The following is a 17,027-nucleotide window of genomic DNA, read 5'->3' as shown; positions in this document are numbered from 1 at the left end:
TCTGGCAGAGGCGCGCCTCTCTGCCACCAGATGGTTCTCTTGCTCCTGTCAGGAAGTCGATACCCATCAGCCGTCAGCTGACTGTTCCCAGGCCCCTCTTCAGCTGAGTCACCAGTTTCCTGAGCGTCATTCCTCTTGCTCATGGAGACTCTTGCTCCCACCTGTGCTGGGGCACTCAATCTCTGGCTGAAGTTGGGAGGGGGCACTGGGTATGGAGGGTTTAGGAAGCCTGGAACACGGGCTGGGCCAGGATTCCTGGGCCCCACCTGCTTCAGAAGCCCTTTCGATAAAATCTCCCTGGTCCTGTTTGTGCCCTGTGCCCTTGAGACAGGAGCCCAAGGTTGAAGCTCTTAACAAAGTTCACCTTCCCCACCTCAGAGGCCCAGCCCCGCCCCAGCCCTGCCCTTTGTCTCTTCCTCACTCTGGGGAGGAGCCTGAGGCTGCCCTCCCTTAACCCCTGCGTAGCTGCCTTTTAGGATTCAGGCTCTGTCTAGAAAGGTCAAGGGAGAGCTGCTGAGGGAAACAAAAGCCCCTCATAGTTCCCTTGCGTGGGAACCCAAGTGGATGCCAAGAACGGGGACGGAGGATTGGGGCGGTGGGGGACACGGGGGTGACGGCCAGGGCGGGGCCATGACTGTCCCCTGGGCCTTCCATCTTGCTCTCCTTCTGCAGCCACTTCGGGCTTGGTGTTTCCTTTCCCAGCCTGGGCAGTTTGGGTTGAGTTGTCACTTTATTTGGCACACGTTTCCTTTCCCCTGAGCGTGGGGCTCGTGGCTGAGCCACCTGAGAGCCAGGCCTGGGTGGACACGCGTGGCCTCTCCAGACTATGAACCCTCTGACTAGACATGAAAGGCCTTGACTGACTGAGGTGGTTAGATTTTTTTTTAACGTTTTAAAAATTGATAATTGAGATATAACAATAATATAAACTTCACCATTTTAATGTGTACAGCCCAGAGCTTTTTAATACATTCACAATATTGTGCACACATCAGCACTATCTAATTCCAAGATATTTTCATCACCCTAAAAAGAAACCCCATACCCATCTGCAGTCACTCTCCATTTCCTCACTCCCACTCCCTGAGGACCACCAACCTACTTTCTGTCTCTGTGGATTTGCCTATTCTGGGCATATCACAAACACGGAATCATACAACGCGTGCTCTTTTGCATGTGGCTTCTATCACTTAGCATCGTGTTTCCAAGGTTCCTCCATGTTGTAGCACGTGTTAGTGCTCCAATCCTTTTTGTGGCTGAGTAATATTCCATTGTACAGATATACCATACTTTATTCATTCATTTATCAGAGGGTGGACGTTGGGGTTGTTTCCACTTTTTGACTATCGTGAGTAATGCTGCTATGAACACCTGCTCAAGCTTTTGCATGAGCATGTTTTCACTCTCAAGTGTTTATATACCTAGGAATGATAGATGGGGCTTCAGATTTTTGAAGGAAGGGAATGCAAGGGATGGGGGGGAGAGAGGAAAGGAGAAGAGGGAGGAGGAGGGAAGGACAGAGGGAGAGAGGGAGGGAAAGAATGACAGGCCTGGACGGTGCTTAGAGCCAGACTGAGGAGTCCAGAATGCCCTGCGAAGGCGTTTGAACTTGATCTATACACCCCAGCGAATCTCTGAAGACTTCTGAGTAGTGGAGGGGCAGTAGCCAACCAGCACCCTAGGAAAGGACTGGCGCAGAACTGGGAGGAACTGGGGGGCCAGCTAAGGAGAGGGGAGACCAGAGGCGAAGCTGACACTCCTGGCCTCGCTGTCCGGAGGTCACCAAGGTGGCCATCCCTGAGGCGGGATTCAGTTGGCTGTGCTCTGGTGTTTGGGCCTCTCTGACACCCTGGCCTTTGGCATTTTAGGTTTTCTACCCCTGAATGGCCACTCTTATCTCTGCTCCCTCTGGGGCTGTCCTGGAAATGCCAGGGCCCCAGGGGCCTAGGGGCTGGCCTGCTTTTGGAGCCACGTGGGCCGGGGCCAGATCCAGTTCCCCGACCCAGATCCACCCCCCTCCTCAGGCTCCAGACTCCTCCCTGCCCAGAGCCTGCCTGACAGCTGAGCCCTGCAGCTGCCCCGGCCCAGGGGCCTCTCAGAGGTTTCAGGGACAGCTGCTTCCCTGTGACCCTGCTGACCCCTGATCCCTGCTCGCTGCTCTCTGAGAGCCCAGGAGTCTGACCATCGGAGGCAGTGGTGGGCCCACGAAGCAGGTAGCAGCAGGAGGAGCACTGGGCCAGGGCCTAGAGGCACAGCCAGTCCTGATTCCGGAGGGCTGTCCCCAGGGCCCACTTTCCCCCTGAGGACCCAAGTCCCCTTCAGATGTTCTGCCCCTTAGAATATTTCTGGTGACAGTGGTTCACCTCTGGGGATGGGTGTCAAAGGGCTAGGGGTCAGGAGCCGGAGGGCTCAGAGAATTCTTTGTCACGTCCACTCCCACATCATGTTTGAAATCTTCTGCTGGATTTACTCTAGAAGAAAGAAAAAACATATATGTATACACACACACACACACACACACCACCACCACCACCACCACCACCACCACCACCACCCACCACGCACCCCGCTCCTCAGTGCTCTACATCCTGTCGTGTTTGTAATGTCCTCCCTGGGAGTCGGTCTCACAAAAGCTGCTGTTTGTGCCTCACAGCGATGTCTCTTGAGTCCAGGCTCTTCGACTTCCTGAACCCTTGTCTCCCACAGCCCCCTTTTCGCTATCCCCAGCATCCTGCCGTCTATTCATTACTTCATCGCGTCTCTACTATCAGGCACGCCCTCTAGGGCAGTGGTGGTTACGGTCCAGTGGTTACGGGGTGGACATGAGTCAAATGATGATGGCACAGAGAGGACAGTGATCCAGAGTTTCTCCAAAGATATGACGAGGGCACTTGATATCTACCGGGGGTCTGGAAGGCTTTCCTGAGTGCAGCATAGTGAGCTGAGAACCGCAGGATGCGCAGGAAGTCACCGGGTGAGGTGAAGGGAAGAACACGTGGAAGGAGCCTGCCTCGGGGGTCTGGGCATGGCCGAAGGGCCGATAGGCCCATGTTCGGTGTTCGGAACAGAGGGAGATTGAGGCTGGAGAGGCCAGCAGGGGCCCTGCCCAGGGTTTGTGGCACTGAAGCATGTTAAGCGGGGGCATGTGGCCATCAGATGGGCGATTTGCATCAATCACGATGTGAGGTAGAGAAAGTGGGGATGGCACATCGTCTTCACCCCAAGAATCCTCCATCTCCATTAATGGCCCCACTATTCTCCCTGTCCTCCCCTGCCCCTCCCTGGGAGTCACCCAAGCTATCACCCTGGGGTGAGCCTGACCCCCACTTCCCCTCCCTCCATGGCCCTGGTCTGTCACCAGATTTCAATCTTTTGACCTCATTACCTCCAACTCTGGCTTTTACCCCACAGCTCAGAGTCAAGTTTTGTCTCTCCCCTGAACCAACTGTTCTCAAAGTGTCCCCCGCCTCCCTCCAGGTCGCCTTCTCCGAAGCCAACTTTCTAAGTGCAATTCTGCAGCCATGTCATGGAAAAGGAAATTCAAACGGCCCCGAAGCCTCTGAAAAGACGGTCGAACTCACCCCTAGCGAGAGAAACACAAACTAAAACTACGCCGAGGTTCCTTTGGCCGCGTTTAGTGTTTACCTTTCAGACAGACACAAATCAAAAAGAGTAAGGAGAACCAAGTCCCGTGGTCTGTGCGGGGGACCTGGTACCTGGCATATCCCCTGAGAAAAACAAGCTGACAGAGCTGACCAAATGACAACTGCACGTGCCCTTTGATCCCCCAAGTCCCTAGGAACTTATTTCAAAGCTGTGCTCTCGTGCACAAGATGACCGACTCCCTGTGGTGTAGCTTGTCATAGGAAAGGCCTGGGAACAACGCAAACGGTCATCAGCTGAGACCGACTTACATGCATTATGCTGCGCTGGAATACTATGCTGCCGTCAAAAAGAGAAACCCAGGATACACACTGTGTGCTGATATGGAGTGGCTGTAAGTACAATGTCAACTGAAAAAATATAATGTTAACTGAAAAAAGCAAGGCACAATACGTGTGAATAGCAGAGGCTCAATGAAATGTGGTTTCCTGTGGCCCCGCAAAGCCACCCTACTCCCCCTGACGATGGGGCCTGCCCTCCCTCCATCCCTACCAGGGCCTGCTGTACTTTGGGGTTCTACTTGTCTAAACATTGCCATTCATTGCCATTCGTGTGAAAAAGATGGGAGGGGCTTTGCTTGCACACGTAAAGCCTATCTCTAGAAGTGTTTACAAGAAACTGATACAACGCTGGTTGTCTCTAAGAAGGAAAATTGGTGCCTGGGGAACAAGGGTAAGAGAAAGACTTTTTACCTCTTATGACTTTTAAATGTTGAGAGGCATGAAATCTTTATCATGTCAAACAAATATTTAAATGAAAAAAATATAATTCCAATCATGTCGTGCCTCTGTCAGGATCTTGGACTCCCTTCCCATGGCAGTCAGCGGCCGTTGTGAGCTATCGCCTGCCTTTAATCATTCTTTAATGGTCAAGAGTCTCAGTGGCAAGTGACAGAAACTCAATTCCAACTGCATTAGACGAAAATCGTAATTCGTTCGTCTGTATAATGGATGTCTGCTTCAGGCATGGCGGGATCCAGCGGTATAAGTAATGCCATTGAGGTTCGTTTTCTCGGCTCTGCTTTTCTCTGTGCTGGCTTTATTCTCAGAAATGATCTTTCCTCAGGGTGGCAGAGCTGGTCGGTCACCAGCAGTCCTTGGTTTGCATCTTGGCACTTGTAATTCTAAAAGTCCAGGCAAGTCCCCAAGCTGAAGCTCGTAGGTGTCACATGCTCATTCCTGAACTATTCCTATGCCTCAAATTGGCTCGGCCTAGACCTCAGACCCATTTTTAGAGAGCGAGGGTGGGCTCAGTCACAGTGGAGACTCTGGAAGATTGACGGGCAGCCGCCAGAATAAGACAGAGGGATGATGGGCAAAGAAAACAGTGCTTTCTCTGCCCACTATGCCATTGTCCACCGGTCATCGCGTCATGTATCTACCTTTACTCCTCCTGGCCTTTGCCTCTGCCTCTGCCTCTGCCTGCTGTCCCTGGAATATTCTTCCCTTTGTCTACCTGGCAAACTCCTACTCATCCATTAATACTCTGCTGAAATATCATCTCCTCCTTGAAGCCTTCCCAACTCTCCCGTTTCCCCATCTCTAACAGAACAAATCCTTCTCACTGCTGTTCTTTTTGGCTTTTCATTCAATTCGTAGTCACAGACTGAGCCTCATGCGTGCTGGCCCGGGCTAGATAGAGGTGAGCCAAGGCCGGCCTCTGTCCTCAAGGACTTCCATTATGGCACAAAACATACCGTTTTAGACCTAGTTATTTGTTTTACTCGGAGCTCTTTGTTCTCTGAGAGCTGGGGCCCCAGCCTTGGCCATTTGTGTCTTCTCCCGTCCAGCACAACCCTGGACACAAGCTTGACGCAAATATGAGTTTTCAAAACGAATCATGATTAGGTAGGTGCCTTGAAGGGGTAGGGTGTTGACTCTGTTGACTCTGTTTCCCGGGCCAAAGGACGACAAGGCAGCTTGGGCACTCCCAGGGGCTTCTGGGAGGATGTGCATGGGCCGGTCCCTGCTAGGACAGGGCTGTCGCCACTCTGGAAACCCCCACGGCCTTGGGCCAGGAGACAAACCCCAGACCCAAAGGAAAGTCCCCCAGCAAGGCCTTGCCACCCAACTCCCAAGGAGGGCTCTAAGGCAGAAGCTGGGGTAGTTCCAAGGGGACGCTCGACTCGAAGCCCTGCCTCTGCCGGGTCAGAGTTCTCTGAAGGGGGATGAAGAGCGAGGAGGGCAGGGCTAGACTTGGCCAGTACCCAGGGGAGGAAGGAAACAAGAAACAATTAAGGAAAAATCCTGGGGTTGGCTCAGGCCACAGAGCCCCGCAGGCCGAGCTCAGGCTGGGATGGAGGAGGCTTCCTGGGGGGTGGGAGGGGGTGGAGCTGAGGCTCCTCGAGGGACCTTGTCTCCTCTCACTGCTCTTAAATTTTCTCAAAATTATCACCGCCCTTCCCTTGTGACCCTCTGCTCCCAGACCTGCCCCGGGATTCCTGGTTCTCATAATCTCACCTGCCTCCCAGGGACCCAAGTGCCTGGGTAGGTGGGACCGTGGAGAGCTGGCTCCAGCCTGGTCCTTCCTGCAGTTCCCTTCATCCTCCCAAGCTGACCTCAGAGGAGTCCCCAGGAGGAGGGGGCTTCCGACTCTCTCCCCCTGGGCCCATGAGGGCTGGGCCTGCCAGCGGGATGATTTCCAGGAAGAAGAGGCTGGGAGGGGAAGGAAGGGCTGAGTCAGTCCCCGTGTGGTGATCACAGGGCCCCGTGGGGGGAAGCAGCCGTGAAGTTGGAGAGGAACAGACTCGACCCATCCTAGAGCCAGGAAGAGGCTCCAGGCTGAGAAGAAGGAAGTCGAATACCCGTTCACGGTTTTTCTCCATCTCAGCCTTCCTTGCTTCTAATCCCTCCCAAATGTCCTTCGGGGTCCTGCCCCCTCAGCCACCAGGGAGTCTGAAAACCCTTCCAGCAAGAACAGCCCAGGTCCTGGCTGAGGCATCAGACCCTGGACATGGGGTGCAGGCTGCAGGGGGAGGCAGTGGGTGGGGCGATGGCCTGAGTGTCTGTTGGGTCAGAAATGCTGGACGCCCCAGCTGTCTCATGGCTCAGGAGCTCAGCCTCCCCACCCACACTCAGGCCCTTAAACACAGACTGAAGAGTTGCAAAAAAAAGCCAATTTTAGTAAATTAAATCCTGTTTTATAAATCCTCATTAATTGCAGGGTTCCCACGGCGGCTGAGTGTGTGTACACAAAGTCCTGCCCATTCAGCAGATCTAGGAGGAGCTGGCAGCAGGCTCCCCAGGGCTTCTTCAGGCCCCAGCCAAGTGACATAACATCATTTGCGAATGGGGAGAGTGAACCACCTACCTGAGTGCTTGTAAAGCACAGAACCCTCCCTCAGGCACGTATCACGCTTTGGATGTGGGCTTCATGGGGGCGATGGCAAGAGTATACTAAGCAGCATGAGGAGCCAGCATTTGGTAGAAACTTGTCACATCCAGGTGGGCTTAAAACAGTTCCCAGAGTGCAGATGGCGGTTCCTCTGGCTTTGGGCCCTGGTCGGAAGCCCTGGCTTGGAAGCCAGGCTGGACAGATCTCTGGTGGCTGAGCAGGGGGAACAGGGCTTGGGCAAGGCTGGTGGGGCCAAATTGACTGCTCTCTACCCGTTCCTGGTACTCCCCAATAGCCCTCCCAGAACCTTTCCAAAGACCTCTGGAGTTGGTTCCCAGGATTCTGTGGCCTTGGGTGAGCACCTTTGTTGCTCCAAGCTTCCACCCCTGCAACTTTCTGACTTGTCACCAGCTCTAAATGGAGCACCTGATGCTTGCAGACCCCCACCCCGCAGTGGAAGGCTCTCTCAGCAGATGGGTGGGGGCAGGGGCTGCACCTCAGCAACATTCCTGCAGGTTCAAGGGGCTTCATCATTAGAGTCATTCGAGGTCAGGTGGCAAGGCCAGCCCACCGTCCCCCAAAGCTCCTATTATATCATGTCCATGAAATTGTTGCCTGCTAAGCCTATGTGTTCCCATCAACAAGACACATGTAATTCCCTTATCTGGTTTGGGACTCGCTTAACTCCAATTTTACAGGCAAGGCGGTTCAGAAAGGAACTGTCTTTTACCTGTGGACAAGTCAGCAGCAGAGCCGTCTCAGAACCTGGGCCCATGGCTCAGAGGCAACGCTCAAGGCTTGGTAAGGCTGTTCTGCCTCTCTCAGGACTCTGTTGTGGGATGGAGGGGAAAGCAGAGGTGACAATGGCTGCGTGAGCATCCTGATGAGGGGTGGAGGGCCCGGAGCCTACATATCTTGACATTTTCAGGCCGAGCGGATCACCATTAGCGCCCTGAGCTTCAGTATCCATCTTTGTAAAGGGGGATAGTGATGCTGGCCCTGCCCACCTCTCTAGGCTCTAGAGGACAGGAAGCACTTGGTAAGGGGCACAGGCAGGCCTAGGCAGGTGGGTGCTTGGCAGAGCTTGGGTGGCACAGGGCGGGAGAGGTATAACTTTCACTCACTCACATCAGAACTTGGCCCAGGGCCACCATGTACTCCCTTCCTCAACTGTCTAGGCTAGTTTTCCTCTGAGCCACCAGGCCAATCCACTTGACTGATGCTTCCTGAGGAGCTGCGGGAGGGGCTGGGAAGGTTCAAGTTTAAAACCTGAAATTCCCTAATTGGTTTTCTATTGCTGCTGTAAGAAATTACCACGAATTTGGAGGCTTAAAACAACACAAATTTATTAAGGTGCAATTCTGTAGGTTAGAAGTCCAATGTGGGTTCCATTGGGCTAAGATTGAGGTGTCAGCAAGGCCTTGCTCCTCTGGAAGCCCCGGGGGAGAATATGTTCTTGTCTCTTCCAGCTTCTAGAGGCCACTCACATTCCTTTGTTTGTGGCCCTGTCCTCCATCTTCAAAGGAGCGTTTCTCTGGCCCATCTTCCATCCACGCAGCTCTTTCTCTGACTTTTCTCTTCTGTCTCCCTCTTCCCCTTTTAAGAACTCTTGATATTACATGGGACCCACCTAGATAATTCAGGGTAATCTCCCTATTTTAAAGTCAGTTGATTAGCCAGCGTAATTTCATCAGCAACCTTAATTATTCTTTTACATGTAACAAAACATATTCACAGGTCCCAGAGAGCAGGCGGACATCTTTAGGGGAGGCCATCGCTCTGCCTATCCCTTTTCCCTTCTCCCCATCCCTCTCTCCCTCCTGACTTGGCTGACCTCACCCCTACTTCCAGCATCTTTCTTCTTCAGGATGTTTTCCTGATCTTTCCTCCCTAAGAGTCTCTCCCATATTTATAGAATGGACGCTTTTACCATCCTGGCGACACTGTACTGTCACAGCTATCACCCTCCAGAAAGTAAGGTCCCCTCACCCCATTATTACAGACCTTTCTTTTGCCCCACTCTTCTTAGCACTGACCATCCGGAAGGGTATCACTATGTACTTGAGGACTTGGGTTTCCTCCAGCTCCTTTCATTGGACGGGAGGTCCTGATCCAGAGGGGGCCGAATACCCAGCAACAAGAACAACGCCTGGCACCTTGTAGACGCTCAAGTATCTGATGAATAGCTAAGTGGAGCAAGGGCACAGTTCCTTTCAGTCTATCTCCAGTGCCCCATTTAGGGCCTGACCTTCAATAAATTTTTCTAGTACTGTATGAATGAATGAATGAATGAATGAATGAATGAATGAACGAACGAACGAACGAACGAACCCACTGTTGGAACAAAACTAAGTATGGATCCCACCGCCGCCCCGGAAGCCACCTAGCGTTATGGCAAATACCAGTGTGCCCAGGCCATTCCGCCTGCACACCCTCAATGCCCCCTTTTCTCAGGGGTGATAAACTCCTGGAAGCTCTCGAAAGTTTGCAGTATTTTACCGTAGGCGCTTTCAAGTCCTCATTCATTCCTTTAGTTGTCACTGAATGCACTTGTGCAGGCGCCTCCCAGACCCAGCCCTGCAGGTCCGAGGACTCTCTCTGAACAGTGAAGAATTCGCTCTAAGGCTGCCGCTCCTTCGGTCCTACTAGAACCGAGAGTCTGGGCTCCGACAGGCACAGCTGGAGCTCACAGACTCCAACCTAGGCACCCGACGCCCTCTGGCCGGCAACCATACGAGCCTAGACTGGACACAGGAGCGGGTAGGGCCCCGGCGCTGAGCCGCGGAAGGCGGAACCCAGGCGGGGCCTCGAGTGGGGCGGGAGTGTGGGCGGGACCTAGCTGGGGCGGCCCGGGCATTGGCTCCGTGGGCCGGGGGCGGGGCTTCAAGGTCCAAGGTCTGCACAGTAAGTTCACAGCCGGATTCCGCTCCCATCGCCGGGCGGTTCTAGCTCCCGAGCTTTTGCTGCCCGCGGGTCGGCTGCCTGCGTATTTTTAAGGTGAGTTCGCGCCGGGGCTCTGCAGCCTGTCTGCGGCTCCGAGGCCCATCCCTGTGGCACCCCGTCCCAGCCTGTGCCCCGGCCCCTGTCTCACCTCCGCGCAGGTCCTTTCCCGGGAGCCTCGGGCTCTACGGTGTTTCCCGCCTGCGCCTGGGTCTCGGCAGCCACGCCCGCTCCACCTTCGCCTGCAGGGCGCCGTGCATCCCGAGCCCGAACTCCGGGTCCCGCCCTTCACCCTGCGCCCGAGCCCCACCCCACCCACGGGATCCAAGACTGCCCTCCCGCCGACCTGCGTCCTCTCCCGGGCTGGGGGTCGTATTTTTAGCCGATGGCGAGGTGTCCTATCTTTAGCCATGGCCGCAAGCGTCCTGAAACGGATCCTGGCTGGGCTGGGCTGCGCTCAGGCAAAGGGCGGGGAGGGGTCGGCTCCGGAACCCTAGCTGGGGCTGAAGAGCAGGACCCGCGGGAGTTATGGGCGGGGGCCCGCACGCCTCAGCTCTGGCCCTGCGCCAAACGGACACACGGCCATCGCCCAGGCAGGGAAGCACTGGGGAGGCTCCTCCCAGAGCTTGGAGATTCTGGCAGGGTCCCCGATCTCCCCTTTACCCCATGATTTTCTGATTGTGAGACCAGAACCCCCCGAGAGAAGGAGATCCTACAGACCGTCCGCCTCTGTTACGCGAACGTGCAGCTCCTTAGGGGTGCCTGCCTGGAGCCGGAGGCTCGCTGGAGACTCCGGTGCGCGCCCGGACTCCTCCGGGACGGGGCGATAGAGCGGGCGCGCGCGCCATCTAGCGGCCGCGGATCCGAGCGCCGCTCAGCACCGGAACCCTGGAGACTCCACGGCGGGCGAGGGGGAGTCTGCGCAGGCTGTGTCGGGTGGGCGGGAGAAGGTGGACGCCTGGGGCCAGGGGCCGTTGGTTTTTGGTCTCGTTGAGAGCACTGTCCCCAGATCACAAAATGTTTGAGATCTACAGTTATTTGCTGAATGAAAGACAGGGCTGACAGTGACATTGATGTTCTCATCTGCACTATGTAGAGGTCTCTAGCAGCCCTCTGGTAATGGCTTTATTGTCAGCCCATTACGTGGATGGGGAAGGTGAGGCTCAGAGAGGAACGATGTCTCTCTCAAGATCAGAGTGAGTCTCAGGTGGAGATGGATTCAAGGTTAGTCTCCTGGTTTCAAGGTCAGGGGGCTGCTTTTTGAATACCCCTGGTAGAAAGTGGCCTAGTGTTGTGACAAGAGGCCCTCTGCCTCCCAAAAGTCATTTTCTCTGAAGGCCCAGAGCTGCTGGGTACCAGTGTCCACTCTTTCCTGTATCTAGCTGAGTGACTTCAACAAAGTTACTTAACCTCTCTGAGTTTCAGCTTCTGCCTCTGTAAAAGGCAGTGATGACACCCACCGTGCTGTGTCTGGGAAGCTGAGCAAGGGCAGCTGGAGCCTGGGGTCTTGCGGTTGCCAAATTTGAATTCTTGGGGCTTGATGATTGCAATTCCCAGCTCTCCCCTGGGTGGTTGACTCTGGCCCAGCCCTTCCTCACTAGCCTCAGTTCTCCCCACATCTGGAATTGGGTGGTACATCTGGCTCTGAGTGAGACAGCTGTCAGGGACGCCCAATTTGTTGTGGAAACACTCAGCCTGTCTTGGCGCCCCTGTGTGATGGGAGGGGGGACCTGGCCCAGGCTTTGAGCACATCCTACTAGTCAGCCCCATTCTCCATGAGTGAAAAGGAAGGAAAAGGCACCCCAGGACTTCTCACCTGCAAGGGGACAGATAGGATGTGTGTCAGCATGTCCCCCCAGCATGGTGGGCACAGGTAAATGTGTTAGATGAATGAATGAGGGGATTATAAGACCTCTAGGTGCCCACTTCCTCATCTGCCCTTCCCCCAGCTCCTTCAAGCTTAGCTGGAATTCTGCCACCAGGGAGTCATTCCTTTGTTTCCTGTTAAGCTGCAGGTGCTCTGGGAGGGGCACGATGTCTGGCCTCTGTGGTTCAGCGTGACTGACCCTGGACTGACCCAGGGTGTCCGGTCCTGGGGTGGGGTTTCCTGAATGAGGGCCTGGGCTAGGGGAGTGAGAATTGGGATTCTGACACTCCTGCATCCTCCTTCCTCCTTCCTGCTCCCTCCTGCCAGCCCAGCGGCCTAGGACACAGGGCAATGGGAGAGGGCGAGCTCATTTGGGTACCCGCCGGGTAACCTTGGACACGTTTCTTTCTTTGCCTTTTGTGCTCTGATTCTACATCTGTATCCACATGTCGGGCCAATCCCCTGTGGGAACTGGAGGAAGTGCTTGCAAGGCTTCCTTTTTCTGTTAAACCAGTATGATGCCCCTCTAGAGGTGTTTATTTTTCCACATTAAAAATAGCTTTATTTTTTATTTCATAAATAATATGTGCACATAAATAATACACATGCTTATTATTAAGAACATGAGTTTATAAAAGTATGAATAAGAAAGACAAAGATCAGAAATACTACCACTGCGGGGGAACCACCATCAACATTTTGGCGACTATCGGTTTACAAATCATTTTATAGTGACAGGGCCAAATATTAATTTTTCTTGAGAACACCTTTCCTCCCACATCACTGACCCCACACCCTATCCCTGTCTAGGTAGCCCATATGACAACCTAGCGCTGGCCTTCCATGTTCTTCTCTGTTCTTATCCTGGATATAATCTTATGCAGACTTGTATAGGTAGGTTCACATACATGCATATACGGGGAGGGGAAGCAAACTGGTCGATTCTTTCGATAAATGGGATCTCATATACTACTTTTTTGCATTTTGCCTGCCTTCTTTTGCGATGCCTTATGGGAATTCCTCCAAAATGTCTTCAGCTCGTTTTAAAATGGGGATGGATAGGAGGGTGGTTGTGATAATTAAATGAGATGTGTTTGCAAAGAACTCAGCAAAATGCCACAGAGCAGAGCCCCTCCTCCCCAATGTTTGTACCCCCCACTCCATCTTCCCCTTAGGCATTGGGTCAAGGAAGGGGACGGAAACTATATTAGGCTCAGCCCCTGCCCATAAGGAGGAGAAAAGGGAAACTCTGAGGTGACCTCACTTCCAGGTGGGATGTGAGTGGCCCGAACAGGAATGTCAGTCATTTGGCACTATCGACTGAACACCTACTCTGTGTCCAGCCTTGCGCCAAGCCCGGGTGGGTGAGATGGCGGTCGAAAGATCTCTATCCTCAGTCAATTGGGGAACTGAGACCAGTCTGTGAGACCCCAGGCAATTTGGCACTTGTCACGTCTTGGGGCACTGCTGATGTATAATAAGGGGTGAGTGCCAGGGCAACGGCGATAAGCAGGGCTGAGGTCCCAGGGCAAGAGACCAGAGCCAGGACTTTGTATGGGATTTCAGGCCTGTCACTCAGGTTCCTGGGCCTTGGTTTCCCCATTTGTAAGGGAGGGGCTTGGCGCTGGTGACCTAGGCCCTAAGATGCAGTGAGTCTGTACTGAGCCCAGGCTTCTTTCAGGGCCCTACTTGGGTTCCTAGGCCTGATGCAGAGGGCCCAGAAGTGAGACGGATGCCTCTGACTTCTGTCCTTCTGTCCCTGATGTGTACCCTTGATGTTTCAGCTCCTCAGCTCTGGACCGAGAAGATACTTGTGAAGACAAGACCAGGGAGCACGGCTGCCTACGAGACCCCCACCTTCCTCCTTCGGGAGTTTCCAGCCCTTTGGGAAGACAGCGATTTTTGTCATCTCAATCCTCTGACTTTGTTGATTATTCATCTCTCTTTTTCTAATTTCTTGGGCCAACTTTGGTCACGCCCCACACCCTACTCTTAGCCCTTTGGCAAGTTTTTGGTGTCCGAAAGCCACCTTCTGGGTGTTTCTGGTTGAGCGGTGAGGGGAGGCAGTAGGAGGCCACAGTCTCGGCGAGTGGACTGTCTCCAGCCCCGGCAGCCAGGCCTGGGTGGTGGGGTCACAATGTCCACCAAGGCGCCCATCTACCTGAAGCGCGGCAGCCGCAAGGGCAAGAAGGAGAAGCTTCGGGACCTGCTGTCCTCGGACATGATCAGTCCGCCGCTGGGAGACTTCCGCCACACCATTCACATTGGCAGCCGTGGTGGCAGTGACATGTTCGGTGACATCTCCTTCCTGCAGGGCAAGTTCCATCTCCTGCCAGGGACAACAGTCGAGGGACCTGAAGAGGACGGCACGTTTGACCTCCACTTCCAGTTTCCCCGCACTGCCACGCTGTGTGGGCGGGAGCTCCCCGAGGGGCCGTCCCCTCTGCTCAAGAATGCCGTCTCCCTGCCGGTCATCGGTGGGCCCCAGGCCCTCACCTTGCCCACAGCCCAGGCCCCACCGAAACCCCCTCGCCTGCACCTGGAGACCCCTCAGGCCTCCCCACAGCCTTCGCCACAGGAGGCAGGGAGTGTAGATATCTGGAGAACTCCAGAGACTGGCACAGCCCGCAATGGGCTGACCCCTGAGTCAGAAGCCGAGGAGCCCTTTCTGTCCCACGCCAGCTCCCTGCTCTCCCTGCATGTGGACCTGGGGCCTTCCATCCTGGAAGACGTCCTCCGGATCATGGACCAGGACCTGGGCCACATGCAGATCCCCACATAGGACCCGAGGTGGGCCAGGCTGAGCGCCCAGGCCGGGGCGAATGCCAGAGGCAAAGGATCCCAAGGTCACCGTGTGGTCACTGGCCAGCGACTTCTCACTTTGGGCCTCTGTTTTCCTCCCTCCCACCGTCTCCTTGTGGGCAGAGTGCGCCTCTTTGCTTCCCCTGAAACCTACGAGGACACGTGCGGAACTCAGCCCAAAAGTCCCTGAGCGCCTTGAGCCACTTGGACCCTCACCGCCAACTGCCCCTCCTTCCCTCAGCACCCTTAGACGAAGGCTCTGCTAAAATGGATTCCCCTTTTCCCTCCCTGCTGCCTCAGCCCCCTCAGATGCCCTGATTAGGGTTGGGGGAAGAGGCAGGACACAGCCAGCCAGACCTTTGGTGTCATGTCCTAGACTGTGTATGGCATTGGTGATCAAATGTCCCTCTACCCCATCTCCTCCCACATGACCAGGAGTTCTGGTTGCAATAAAACTCGTTGCTGCTCATAGTTGTGATCCCCATACCCTTGTCCCCTTGTCCCTGAAGACGGGCCTGTCTCTGCGACCTGAGTTGACCCTGGGAGAGACCCCAGCCCCTGCCTTTTGGGAGAGTGCACCTGATTCCGAGGGCCCAGGGCCGGGAGGGATCCGACAGTGCTGATCAGCAGACTCATCTCATCAGGGTTGTTTATTGAACGTCTACAGTGCAACTTAGCATGCTCCAGGTGCTGGGGACACCGGAAGCGATACCTGCTCCCCTGGAGCTTAAATTCTAGAGGGAGAAAGATTTTAAATCTGTAAGCAAGTATGACGATTTCCAACAGTGCTGAACACTATGAAGAAAATGACACAATCAGGAATGCCTGAGGCAGCAGTATGGGTGGTGTCAGGGTACTTTAGAGTGATCAGATGTGATTCCGAGCCAAATCGAGGTCTAACAGACATACGCACAGGCATGAGCAGAGGCACCGAGGCACCAGAGTGAATGAGAGAAGCCGCCGTGTGGTGAAAACAGCATTGACTTCTGAGTCTGACTTGCCCTGTGTGAGGCCGTTGCTTCGTTTCTGAAATGGAGTCAGCGATACCCGCCTCGTAGGGTTGTGGAGACGACCAGGGATAACGTTTGGTTACGGTGTGTGACGTAAAGGAACTGGGGGCTCAGGAAGACAGGACCGAAGCTGAAAAGCAGGTTGGAGTCAACAGTTGTGCTTGCGGGCTGAAGCTGAGGATGGGAGCTGCGGAAGGATTTGGAGCAGGAGAGACACGTGGTCAGGTCGCCACCCCGACCAAAGAGGAGGACGCCTTTGCATGATGAGGACTGGATGGGGCGGGGACAGTGGGGACGAAGAGGAGGGGAAAGTGTAAGGTGGAGCCTGGTGTCTGGAGGCTGGTGCTGGCCTCAGTGGTCCTCTTCTTCCATTCTCAGCTGGTTCATTTCTACCCTTTTGACCCTACAAATCGCAGACCCCACCTGACCCCCAGCCTTTCCTGCCTCCAAGGAGAGATTTCATACTAGAGGCAGAAGCAGAATTGGATCAGGAAACATTCTGCTTGGCCACACAGGTTTTTGGTTTTTGTTTTAGGTGATAAATTTATTGTGGTAAAATATATATAACATGAAATTTACCATTTTAACCATTTCTAAGTGTATGGTTCAGTGGCATTGAGTATATTCACACTATTCTGCAACCATCACCACCGTCCATCTCTAGAACTTTTTTCATCTTCTCAAAGTGAAATGACATACTCATCAATAAATAACTCCTCATTCTCCCTTCCCCTCAGCCTCTGCGACCACTCTCTACTGTCTCTGAATTTGACTTCTCCAAAGACCTGATAAGAGTGGAATCACACACTATTTGTCTTTTCGTGACTGACTTATTTCACTTAGCATAATATCTTTAAGGTTCATCCACGCTGTTGCCTGTATTGCAATTTCCCTCTTTTTAAAGGCTGGGTAAGAGTCGGGGCAAAATAGTGGAGCACGTAAACGCTGTGCTTGTCTCTTCCAATGACCACGTTAAAATTATAACTAAATTATAGAACAATCAATCTGGAGAACCCTCTGAAGACTAGCTGAACAGAAATGCTATCACTAAGGATATAAGGAAGCAGCAGCCACGTCGAGGCTAGAAATGAAAAATAAATAAAGACTGAATAATATTCCATTGTCTGCATATATGCCACATTTTGTTTATCCATGCATCCGCTGAGACACCTGAGTTGCTTCTACCTTTTGGCTATTGTGAATAATGCTGCTGTAAATATGGGTGTTCAATATCTGTTTGGGTCCCTGCTTTCCATTCTGTTGAGTATATACACTGAATCGGAACTGCTGGATCATATCGTCATCCTGTGTTCACTGGAGAATCACCATCCTGATTTCCATAGCAGATGCATCATTGTACATTCCCACCAAACTTCCTGTTTTTAATCTGACCTTTTTGCCATTACTTAGAG

At 53.7% G+C, this 17,027-nt stretch overlaps 1 protein-coding gene and 1 long non-coding RNA gene across 2 annotated transcripts; one reads left to right on the top strand and one right to left on the bottom strand.

Moving 5' to 3' along the window:
- Window positions 1–8,325: 8,325 nt before the first annotated feature.
- Window positions 8,326–10,819, bottom strand: LOC120584863 (uncharacterized). Its single transcript, XR_005648163.1, has 4 exons — window positions 10,657–10,819; window positions 9,496–10,178; window positions 9,001–9,182; window positions 8,326–8,649 (listed from the first exon to the last, which is right to left on the bottom strand). It is a non-coding gene; the product is annotated as an uncharacterized LOC120584863 (long non-coding RNA).
- CDC42EP2 (CDC42 effector protein 2) lies at window positions 9,868–16,735 on the top strand. Its single transcript, XM_039840956.1, has 2 exons — window positions 9,868–9,993; window positions 13,588–16,735. Exon 2 carries the CDS (start codon window positions 13,941–13,943, stop codon window positions 14,583–14,585), a length of 645 nt encoding a protein of 214 aa, XP_039696890.1. The 5' UTR covers window positions 9,868–9,993; window positions 13,588–13,940; the 3' UTR covers window positions 14,586–16,735.
- The last annotated feature ends 292 nt before the right edge of the window (window positions 16,736–17,027 follow it).

This window comes from Pteropus medius, unplaced genomic scaffold, assembly GCF_902729225.1.
Source record: "Pteropus medius unplaced genomic scaffold, Ma_sr-lr_union100, whole genome shotgun sequence".
In the NCBI taxonomy this organism is placed as follows: domain Eukaryota; kingdom Metazoa; phylum Chordata; class Mammalia; order Chiroptera; family Pteropodidae; genus Pteropus; species Pteropus medius.
Note: the sequence above shows the minus strand (reverse complement) of the source record. Positions and strands in the feature narration are given on the sequence as shown.